The 11,523-nt window shown below is 34.6% G+C and overlaps 1 protein-coding gene across 1 annotated transcript; it reads left to right on the top strand.

Moving 5' to 3' along the window:
- The first annotated feature begins 945 nt into the window (after positions 1 to 945).
- On the top strand, positions 946 to 3,037 carry LOC119673056 (proton-coupled folate transporter). Its single transcript, XM_038084266.1, has 6 exons — positions 946 to 1,193; positions 1,255 to 1,618; positions 1,675 to 1,781; positions 1,835 to 2,173; positions 2,261 to 2,586; positions 2,654 to 3,037. The coding sequence occupies exons 1-6, from the start codon at positions 1,002 to 1,004 to the stop codon at positions 2,811 to 2,813; spliced, it is 1,488 nt and encodes a 495-aa protein (XP_037940194.1). The 5' UTR covers positions 946 to 1,001; the 3' UTR covers positions 2,814 to 3,037.
- Positions 3,038 to 11,523: the final 8,486 nt, after the last annotated feature.

Raw genomic sequence — 11,523 nt, 5'->3', positions numbered from 1 at the left:
TTTAATAGTAGAAATATAAAAAAAGTTTACATAAGTAATAATTATGAGTTATTGTTCATATTGTAGTCTGCAGGAATCTAGAAAGCAGGTAAAAGGAAAGGCATTGTGATAAGGTATATGGTACATATGGGTTAGGATGTAGATATGTAATGGTTGACTGAGAGGTGAGATGACTGTTAAATAGGAAGAATGGATTTGGAATAGGGGAGATTTAAATTGAACTCAACTATAATTGTAAGGAAAAACCTAGCTATTTCGTTGATACAATAATTATGAGTTGTATGTGTCACATAAATTGAATATAATATAGGTATATGTTATGTTAATTTTCATCACCCATTTTTAACATAGTTTTATATTTGCATATGTGAAACAAAAATTAAAGTCTGCTTTAATACTCGAAATACTTGACGAAAACTGACTTCTATATTCAAATTTCTTGCTAAGAGAGATACAAAACATTGTTGGCAACTAATTCTAACTCACACAAATAGAGCTGAAGAGTTGGTATTCGACTTCAAGTCGTATTAGAAGACTTTCATATCATTTACTAACTCTAACTATTTTACATCAGGCTTTGTAAATACCGGTCACGTCAATTATTGTTCCAACAGTCAAGTCATAATTGCATTGAAACCTATAAATACCTAATAAAACGTTTAACAGTTTCACACTTTTCAAAAAGATTTTCCACAAAACAAAAAATTTACGATATATCGGAGTTCATGAACACATGTGAAACGAAATATCAGAGTTCTCGAAGTACAAACTATAAGAGGACTGCCTGTTTGAAAGATCCTTTCTTCATGTTCGTTTATGAAACTTTTCATGTCGATCACGTATAGCATTTTTATTTTAGATAGTAGACCGTATTTAAAAATATTTGTCTTATCTCCTTTATCTATGAACTTTAATTTTAATATTATTTAACATACTTTTAGGATGGTTCTGCAGCGAGTGTAGAAGTGTTGAGTAAATGGCAACAGTTCAAACGAACTTGCATGTCGCCATGGTACAAAAAAATCAGTGTCGAGCCAACAATGTTTCTATACATGTTTGCCTTTATGATAACCTCAGTTGTCGAACATGATTTTTTCCTCCAGAAAGCCTGTCGGGTGAACAACAATTTCTCCGATGAAATATGCAGCAACATTCGTGCAGATGAGTACAAGGAGTACAAAGAAAAAGTTCAAGTGAGTATAATGAGTATATGGGTTCGATTGATTGGTTTGCAAAAATATACAGATGGTTTAGGTCACAACAGCAAAATTTTACCAATGGGAAAATATATCGGCACATGTCTTCCCTATAATTTTGGCTTTATTTCTGGGTTCATTTTCTGATCGTCGAGGTCGTAAATTTCCTTTGCTGATGGGTTTATGCGGCAAGTTTATTTATTCGGTTATGATAATAGTAAATGCCAAAATGAAGACATGGCCAGTGGAGTATATTATCTATACGGCCACTCTGCCATCGGCGATAACGGGCGCGGATGTTGCTATATTTGCGTCTTGCTTTGCTTACATCTCCGATGTGTCAACACTGAAAAATCGCACTTTACGAGTAACCATATTGGATATTTGCTACTTGAGTGCAATGCCAACTGGCGTTGCTCTAGGTTTGTCACTTTCTAACTAAAGCGTTTAAGTCAAAGTTTAATTCTAACTTTTTCAGGATCATATCTCTACAATAATGTACTTAAAAAGTCATATGCCAATATGTTTGCTGTTAATGCTTCCTTGTTGGCGTTGTCTATTATTTACACGTTGTTTGCTTTGAAGGTTACTTGAAAGATAATTTTATTATTGAATTCATATTGAAATTTTTCTTTTAGTGGCAAACGACGCCAAAGCAACGGCCGTTAAGTGAGCTCGGTTGCTGTGGGTTCTTTGCTGACTATTTTGATCGACAGCATGTTAAGGACTCGCTTTCAGTTTTAGTCAAAAAACGTCTGGGACATCGTCGTGTATTCCTTATTCTCCTATTACTGTCCATGTTCTTTTATACTTTCCAACGCGATGAGAACGGCTATCTATACCTCTATACAACATTTAAGTTCAATTGGGAAGTTGACGTATTTAGTACCTTCAAAACCGTCAAGTCAACTGCGTATGTGGTTGCAATGCTGGTAGCAGTGCCAATTATGAACAAATGTCTAAGCTGGAGGGACACGGTAAGAATTCAGTTACTAATAAACATCGACCTTTCTAGCTAGTTTCCTGCACTGTACAATTACCTTTATTCATTTTTGACACTTCAGAGCATTATATTTATTGGTGCCTGGGCGCACATATTTGCACGTTTATTTTACTACTTCGCTACCACAGGAGAAGTGTTCTATGCGGGTGCATTGGTTTGCAGCTTGGGTCCAATTGTAGGTCCAATGATTCGCGCGATGACTTCGAAGATTGTGCCACTATCGGAACGTGGCAAGATTTTTGCTTTGCTTTCAGTTTGTGATAATGCGGCGCCTTTTATAAGTGGAATTTGTTATTCGCAAGTTTATCAAGCTACTCTCAATACAAACGGTGACGGGGTGTTTCTATTGACTATAGCTACACAATTGGCCGTTTTTATTCTAGTGCTGTAAGTACTAATTAACAAAGAAAAATATAAGAGCCTATTTATTACATGTGTGTGTTCCTCATTTCAGTTGTATACACATTGTACTGGGAGATCAACAATTGGCTGTGCCAGAAGTTACAGAAAACGAAAGTGGCCTTATTACTGATAATGAAAACAACGGCACAGTAGTTAATGCTAATCCAGAAACGGAGACCAGTACTCGAAAGTCCATTGAAGCGATTAATTAAAAACTTTACATCCGTTTTTGATTTTCTACAAATGAGTTCCTTTTCTACGTAAATCTTAAAGTATCCTTATAGCATTGTATAGATTTAAGTTAAGACATTTTGTGAATTTTATATCAATCATTTTGTACAATTCCATTAGAAACATTTGTTAAGTAGTTTTACGTATGTAAGTCAGAAGTTTATATTAAACTGGACATATCAGAACGTTTTTGATCCACGTTTATTTGTAGTTTTCCACAGAAATAAAGTGTTTTATTAAAAAAAGAGTATTTTTAATTTAATTACTTCAAATTCGAACGTTTATTTCAGCAGCCTAGGCAATAAAGAGCATATGCGGCGGTGGGTTCTCACATGGACTTTTAGTGCTTGTCACTCAGGCGACAAAAAAGATGAGTAATACATAAAAAACTTGCATAGAGAAGCGTGAAATAAAAACCTATCACTGCATCCAATTTTTTAAAAGATCTCGTATTGATAATGTTTTGTTATATTTAGACTGTAATATATGAACTCAGTATTGGCCTCTAAGCAAAGAGTTGAACAAATTTTTTCACAACAATAACAACCTCCCCTCAAAGGGATTATACAAGCAGATCGGATTGCAGATTGCAAAAGAAAAGAGCAGCGTTATCAAAATTTCAAGACGAAAGTCGATACTCTAGCTAAAGAGTGATTCAAAGAGCTAGGTGAAGGAAGAAGACGTAGTGGAACACTTCGTTTCCAGTAGAATGGTCAAGTTTAGGAAGTGATAACAGTATACTTGATGTACGATATATACAACACTATATGATAGTATGTTAGAGACTAGTGAAGGCAGGTGAGCAGCTGAAGCACCTAGAGAACAATGTGCTCTAGACCGTGCCCAATTTATTACAAAAGTAAACAAATAAATAGATTAAATTAAAGAGTTTTCAAAGACTTGATAACATGAATTTGGATCATATTTGACCGTTTTATTTTTACTAGTATTCAGTTAAATCCATCATTAAAAAACTGCAAAAATATCAAAACATAACCCAATGCAAGATATTCAAACTTCTCTGATCTGTCTGAATTTTTGGTACTTATAGATATGTGTTTGTCGAAACAAACACCGAAACAATTTACTATGGTAAATCCATAATTAGAATGGTCCAATTTAGGTCAAATATGCGCCGTTTTGTTTAATTATTTGTTGTAATTCTGTTGATTTATTCATTATTCCTTTTACATAGAAGTCCTTGTCTCTATCAGCAAAAAATTGAGACAGTCAATTTTCCCAAGCTTGAAACGAATTTTTAACCAGAAAAATCGTTTATCATGATAGTAATCGTTTGATGCCAGATCTCGACTATAAGAAGAACTTCCCAACCAATCTCCCGGAGCTTTTAGCGAGTCATCGAAGTCGATATCGAGGTATGCGACCTGACGTTGTCCTGATGAAACACAATTCCTCTCTTATTGGACAAAGCTCCCCATTTCTGGGCGATTGCTTCCTTTAGACAATCCAATCCAATATTCATGTTGACAGTATACATAAGTGCCAGTTCATTCCAATTCAAATTTTTAACCAGAAAAATCGTTTGTCATGATGGTAATCATTTGATGCCAGATCTCGACTATAGGAAGAACTTCCCAACCAAGCTCCCGGAGCTTTTAGCGAGTCATCAAAGTCGATATTGAGGTATGCGACCTGACGTTGTCCTGATGAAACACAATTCCTCTCTTATTGGACAAAGCTCCCCATTTCTGGGCGATTGCTTCCTTTAGACAATCCAATCCAATATTCATGTTGACAGTATACATAAGTGCCAGTTCATTCCAATTCGAATTTTTAACCAGAAAAATCGTTTGTCATGATGGTAATCATTTGATGCCAGATCTCGACTATAGGAAGAACTTCCCAACCAAGCTCCCGGAGCTTTTAGCGAGTCATCAAAGTCGATATTGAGGTATGCGACCTGACGTTGTCCTGATGAAACACAATTCCTCTCTTATTGAACAAAGCTGACCATTTCTGGGCGATTGCTTCCTTTAGATAATCCAATCCAATGTTCATGTTGACAGCATACAGATGTTCCAGTTCAGGTGCTTTTATTCCACTAATATCCTGCAAATATCCCAAAGGATTTGCTTTACCAAATCACATAATTCTAAATAGATTATGTGATTACAAACACCTATATTTAAAAGACAATTTCAACTATTGTTTGAAAAGAGACTTATTTTGAACAATAGTGAATTACAACAACAAAGTTTTATTATTTTATAATTAATCAAATTTTTAATTAACCATACAGCGGTTTCGAATTAGTCTTATTTGGAATTGGCTTGGGATTATTTCTTATACTTACTTAATTGGGATTAATTTTTTTAGACTGCAAATACCAAGGGTAGAATTCGTGCCCTGCCAAATTGCTATCAATTTTATTAAAATAATACAAAAATCATTTTTTTTGTTGTAGTTCACTTCTTCTATAAACTCATTATATTATAATATACAATAATTTTGTTAATTAATTAATTTAATTATAAATTATTTTAATAAATTTAAAGGGGAATCTTTAATATTTCACTTTTATTTCCGTTTTCTTCCCGCAACAACAGTTTAAACACAAATCAAACTCAAAAAAATATATTAGAAGCATTTTTTTTTATTAAAAATTACTATATTATAAAAAAATATATATTCTGAAACTCGTAATATCTCTACTTATATAGTATAATACTATATAGGACACTGTTTTATTTTTTCTTTGACAGAGTGCGTTGTTTTTCGGCATGTTCCACAACCTTCTCATCTACGTACAATCCTTTGCGATGCCTAACGCTGTCCATATAAACCTTAGCACGATTCGCTGAATCCGCCTTTTCACCAAAGTGCGTTATTTCCTCTTCTGTGGTGGGTACCCAAAATGGATCAATGTCGATTACCTAAAATTAATAGAGCAGAAAAGAAAATAAAATTAACTATTATGAAATATATGTTTAGATATTGTTAATCATGTATTGTTAGAAGTTACACCTACTAACATTAGTGCAAGTGCCAAGCATATTAGTGCTGGTACTGGTACTGGTACATTGCAGTGTGAAAAATAATTGACATTCCTGGAAATCATTTAAAAAATCCAATAAACACGCCGAACGGCAGGTTGAGTACTTGAACGTTGATCTGCACAGACACAAAAGGCACAAAAGCATAAGACAATAAACCTTTCAAGGATATGTCGAGTGCCTAACAATGAGAAACACTTAGGTCCTTCTTTTCAAATTTGTTTTTGGCGTTGTAAATTGGAAATTCATTGATCGCACCTTCTGCGTGCAAAACTAGACAAACGAACAGGATTTATAGTATTAAGTACCGCAATGGCAAAGTAAAAAAAACACGGAACAAAGGATTTCTACAATAAACTCAAGTGTCCTTTCAATGAATTTACGTGATTTTTATGATTCTAAGGGTACGTTTCAATGATGTACGTAAAAATTGGTAACTAACTGCACATGCAGTGGCGTTATGGGTTTTCAGCGGAATTTTAGAAAGGACTTCTTCATTGTTGAAAACTGAAATTGTTGGTGATGTAAACGAAAAGGTGTTGTCAATTTGCAAAATGCAACAATGAACAAAAAAGCAACCATGACAAACAAAAATCTACTTTTAATGAACTTGCAATGGCTGTTAGTCCTTTAAGTGTGAATGTATGCCTACTCATTTGGTGATAAGACATGCCAGGATTCACGCACAATTCAACGGAGTGAAACATTTGTGATTGATGAAGTTTGAAGTTTTTGTTGTCATTGTGTGAGCATAACGAAATGCTCATGCTCTTTGTGCAGGCTCTAAGGACCTCTTCAGAAAGCAGCAGGATATCAAAATGAAGTGTTCAATGGAAAAATTCTTTGTCACTTCACGTGAATGAAAAGTAGATTGATTAAGGCAACAATCACACGAATGTGGAGAAGAAAAAACATCACATTTAAATTTCGAAAGAAATATTTGAGCTGCTGCGCAATTTCTGCGAATGTTGCTTGCTGCTAGTTGCTGCAACCCATGGATGTATGGAGAGATATTGCCGACAGTTGGCCTGGCCAAGTCTGGCTTGGCTTAGCTTGGCTGAGTTAGGCCACATCAAGCCAGCAACCAACCAGACCAGCTGCCGGCAAGATCATTATCTTTTCGTTTTTTTTTTTGTTTTTGTTTTTTTGGTTACTTGTTTAGCAACGCATAAAACTAAAATCAGTGTCATAAAAACCCAAAACAATAAATTAAGCAAAAAAAAAAACAAATATAACAAAAAACTTAAAAAGCAATAAAAGTACAAAAAAAAAAATAAATGAAATAAAATGAGCAAAATGGAAACCCTTTAGTTTGGTATTAACTGCGCAAACAGAGCTGATTTTCATTAAAATAAAAAAAAAATAAAATCCCCAAAAAATGAAGAAATTCAAACCAACGTACCTGCGCATAAGAGGGTTCAGACAAGAGCTACGACTTTGGGCAAGGAAACTAAGTGGTACACTTTTACACCTTTGAGGAACAACGCAGAAGCGTCAATAGCAATCAACAACAACAACATCAACAACAATTTAAAAGAGTCCTTTTCACTAATTTTTATATTTTAATTTATTTATTTTTTTTTTGTACTTTGGTCTTATATTTTGTTTATTGTTGCCACAAAATCACGTTTTGAATATGAAAAATATTTTCGTTGCCAGATAATGAACAGCAGGCAAAGAGACCAAATATAACCACGTTCCAAATTGCAATCCGAAGTAAAAATCCAAAAAGAAACAAAAACCACACCAGATAAACAATCAAAACAGCACCAGAAAGAACGACTCAAATATGAACAACAAAATATTGAAAAATTACAATAAAAAATACAACAAAAACAACAAAAATAATAATAATAATGAAACTAAAACCAAAACCAAAATAAACGACGTGACATAAACAGATTAAGAAACGTCGTCGTGTAGCCGCGGCTACCGAAATACGCGTTCAGATTATTATCACGGCTTACAGGAGCGTACGAGTGCAGCACCACTCATATCCAGAGGCAAACATACCTACAAATTGAACAAAAGTAGAAGCACATGTTGAAATGAGAAAGGCAAACATACAAATCAGTACACGTGACGATACTGGGTGCAGTGCAGTAATTCACCAAGGTAGGAACGCACTCAGTACTCTATCACTCGTAAAGGATACACTAGATATGTTACAATGATAGATGTGAAAGCATTTCGGAAAGAGTTTACAAACTGCATTGACTTTTCTAGTGCGATAACCTATAAGCAGTCTTTAAACGGATGGCTATAATTGGTTCAGTTCCATTACCGGCAAGTTCTCCCAGAAACTTAATATAACATGTGTATACATGGAATAACTAAAGAATATCTACAAAACTTAAGAAGAAACTATAATCTCAATAGTTAAAACAAACCTCTATGATTTCATTGCTGGATCTTCATATTACAGTGTCACCTAACTTGAGTACAGCGGTATCACTAAAATAAATGACATTTAGAATGTCACTTTCATGCATACTATCATCAAATACACACCTCTTAAACATAATCCGCTAAATAGTATAACTGAGGTCGTTAACTATAACCAACCCTAACATATTCTCTCCATCTCTATGCCCTCTCTATATAGCCGGTAATTAATAGCTTAGGTTAGGTTAGGTTAGTGAATGACAACAAAAGTGAAACCAGTCCTCCACCTTTGCAAGCGACGCAGGATCTATGCACTCTTCCCAAACTTTATAGAATGAGTGAAAAGAAAACATAGTAAAGTGGACTTTAATTTGATATAGATATTGAAGATATTGAACAGGTGTATCTTAGAATATCGTCACCGATTCCAGCTAGCATATTGTTCTTATTATCAAATTGTCAACACATAACTGAGAGTGTATAATACATGATATTTCATTGTAGCCACTTTAAAGACGAACAAGAATTACTAGTGGAGAGTACCGTCTCCTAGCAGCATTACATATAAAACATGTTCAAGTACTTTTAAATAGAATGCAATAAAAACGTTCGTAACTTAAATCACGCGGCGCCTGTCTTGACTAACTGGACAAAGTTATATCACCGTGACCAAACTTAAATCAAAATTTCTCTCTTTCTCTACATTCTTAATCATTTAATTTGTATTCAAAACAACAATTTCAAATTAGACGTAACCACGTCTGTTTGTATAACATGACCCTTTTATTACTAGATCCTTTTGAAGAGATTTTCAATCATCGATTCGTGTTCGATCAAAAAACAAATATCTTTTAAACTTAGGCACACAAAAAATGTACAAAAAGTGAACTAAACGTAGGTAATTAACAAATGTGAAATGACTCTCCGCATAACATGCCATGTAATCTTAACTAAATAGAGCATAAACTTAGGTTAGGTTATACCGACGATCTCAAGAGAATCCACTTAAGCCTATAGGCCCATTGTACTAGCTATCGTATTATTAAAAACCCAAGTGTTAAAATCATCTAGAACCTTTGGCAAAGCTTATGATGGTATGCAAAGGGACGTCCTGAAGTTAGCCAAGGTTCTCAAAAAAGAAAGCCCATAAAGTGTTAAGGCAGCGCCGTGCATGTGCCGGACAGAAGCAGAGCAAATCATCGTCCTCACCACAACTGCGGCAGATATAGTTAAAAGAAAGATTTATACTCCTAGTATGGTTACCTAAAATACAATGACTTGTAAGTAAACCTACTGCAGGATTGATATCTCTACGGGACATCTCTATGAGAGAGTTTGATTTTCTTCTATTAATTGTACATAGAGGCCTGCATATCGTAGAGTCTTCCCATCATTTATTAAAAAGTTCATCACAGAAAGAACTCAGTAACAGTTTGCATAATGTCAACGATGTGCCCAAATTGTTTAGGTGTTCTGAGCCAAAAGTAACACATAGTGATAGTGATCATGTGATTGTCTATAAAAAATGCCCCTTAGATATTTAGAAGCACATGAAAGAAAAGGTTTAAAAAAATATATTAAAATATTGTATTAAATATTTTATTTAATTTACGTTTACTTTCGGAACCACAAAATGTATGACCCTATATATTTGATGGACTCTAAACATTGTTATAGATTTCATACAGTGCAGCTATCTGTAATTTTGGTCATATGTTAGTATGTTATGTGTACTTTATCTAAATCCTTCTTCAATTTATATGCCAATTTTTCAGTACAAAAATGAAAACAAACAAACAAAGCACCCATTCTCCGGCCGATAACAAAAATTAAAGAAAAAAAATTTTCTTTAGGTTTTTTCCTTCATAATTTGTGAAAAGGTTTGCGCGTACATTGGAATACGGAGCACAGGTGATCAAATAATCTGATAAGTAAAGAACAAGTTCATGAGATTATTTTGTTCTTTTATTTGCTTGTTTGCTACCGTTTTCCGTCGTTATAGGCTGCGCTCGCACTGCAATCCACATCAGTCGAATGCAGAGCATAAACACCTCGCACACAGATCCACAAACAAATATCGCAGTGTATGTATGTAAATGCCAACGGATGGATGGCCATAATACCCCATAAACACAATAAGAACAATACGAAAAAAAGTAACACCAAAAGATCTTAAAAACACGTTGGACTTAAACAACAATAACAGCAGCAACAGCAATAGCAACAACAACAAAAGCATGGATACAATTATTACGCGATAGCAGCGTGTGGAGTTGACGGTGGGGCTGAAGATGATGAAGACGAAGACGACGCATGGCATGGCATGGCAAGGCATGGCCTTAGCGCTGCAACAGCAGCTCAATAGCAGCAGTAAATAACCAAGTAACACCAGTAGCACCACAAACATAACCACAATCATTGTAGTGAATTGAGTCAAATACACCGCACCGTCGCACCGCCGCACCATCGCTCTACCGCTCTATCACTCTATCATAACAACGCTGCATCGCATCGCATCGCATCGCTACCAGCATCTTCTTTCTATACGAAATGGTGGCAATAGCGCGCGTTTGGCTTATCATCGTAACTTGGCAAAGAGTGCCATGAACGCGGCAGTGCACAGTAGTCAAAAAATAAGACAAAAGACAATAAAACAAAAAAAACAACAAAGACAAAAACAAATAACAAATAAGAGTAGTAATATAGTAGCTGCAAGAACAACAACAACAATGACAACATAATGTATTAAACAGAGAAGTGAAAAAAACAAAAAAATCTAAATAAAAAACCAAAGTAAAAAGGAGGATAAGAGGTCGTCAAGCATAAATAGGCTTTACGGACAAACTGCATATGATGAGGTTGATTGCTGTTGCTGACGTTGTTCTTGCGGTTAATGCTGGCAATAATATAAAACCGATTTTTTTATTTTAATGCCAAGGTGACCACAGTGAGAAAATGTGAAGTCCCTATCTACAGAACAGAACGGAATAGAAAAACACTTAGTAGAGTTTTGTGACAGAAGGAAGTTCTATAAGAATTCAAGGGTTTATAAATTATAAGGAACTGCAGTATGTCTTTATTCTCATTGTTCACTTCAAAATAAACTAAATATTCTATAAGAATACAGAAAACATTAGCTCATATTCAAAATCGATCTCGAACTCTTACAGTTAGCCAACTTAATATATTTGTAAGAAGAATGCTGAAAAGATTTTTAAGTCTAATATTAGAAATATGTATATCTGAGGTCAATTATTGCTTAGTCTGATGAAGTGATAAACAATAATCCTGT

This window comes from Teleopsis dalmanni, chromosome 1 (genome assembly GCF_002237135.1).
Source record: "Teleopsis dalmanni isolate 2A chromosome 1, ASM223713v2, whole genome shotgun sequence".
Taxonomy (NCBI): Eukaryota; Metazoa; Arthropoda; class Insecta; order Diptera; family Diopsidae; genus Teleopsis; species Teleopsis dalmanni.
This window is presented reverse-complemented; position numbering and strand designations above follow the sequence as displayed.

Bases quoted from the DNA above. Each gene is read 5' to 3' on its own strand.
- LOC119673056 (XM_038084266.1), top strand. From the start codon at position 1,002: ATGTCGCCATGGTACAAAAAAATCAGTGTCGAGCCAACAATGTTTCTA. The intron at 1,782-1,834 runs GTTACTTGAAAG...TTTTTCTTTTAG, and splicing joins ACACGTTGTTTGCTTTGAAG to TGGCAAACGACGCCAAAGCA. The intron at 2,587-2,653 runs GTAAGTACTAAT...TCCTCATTTCAG, and splicing joins GCCGTTTTTATTCTAGTGCT to TTGTATACACATTGTACTGG.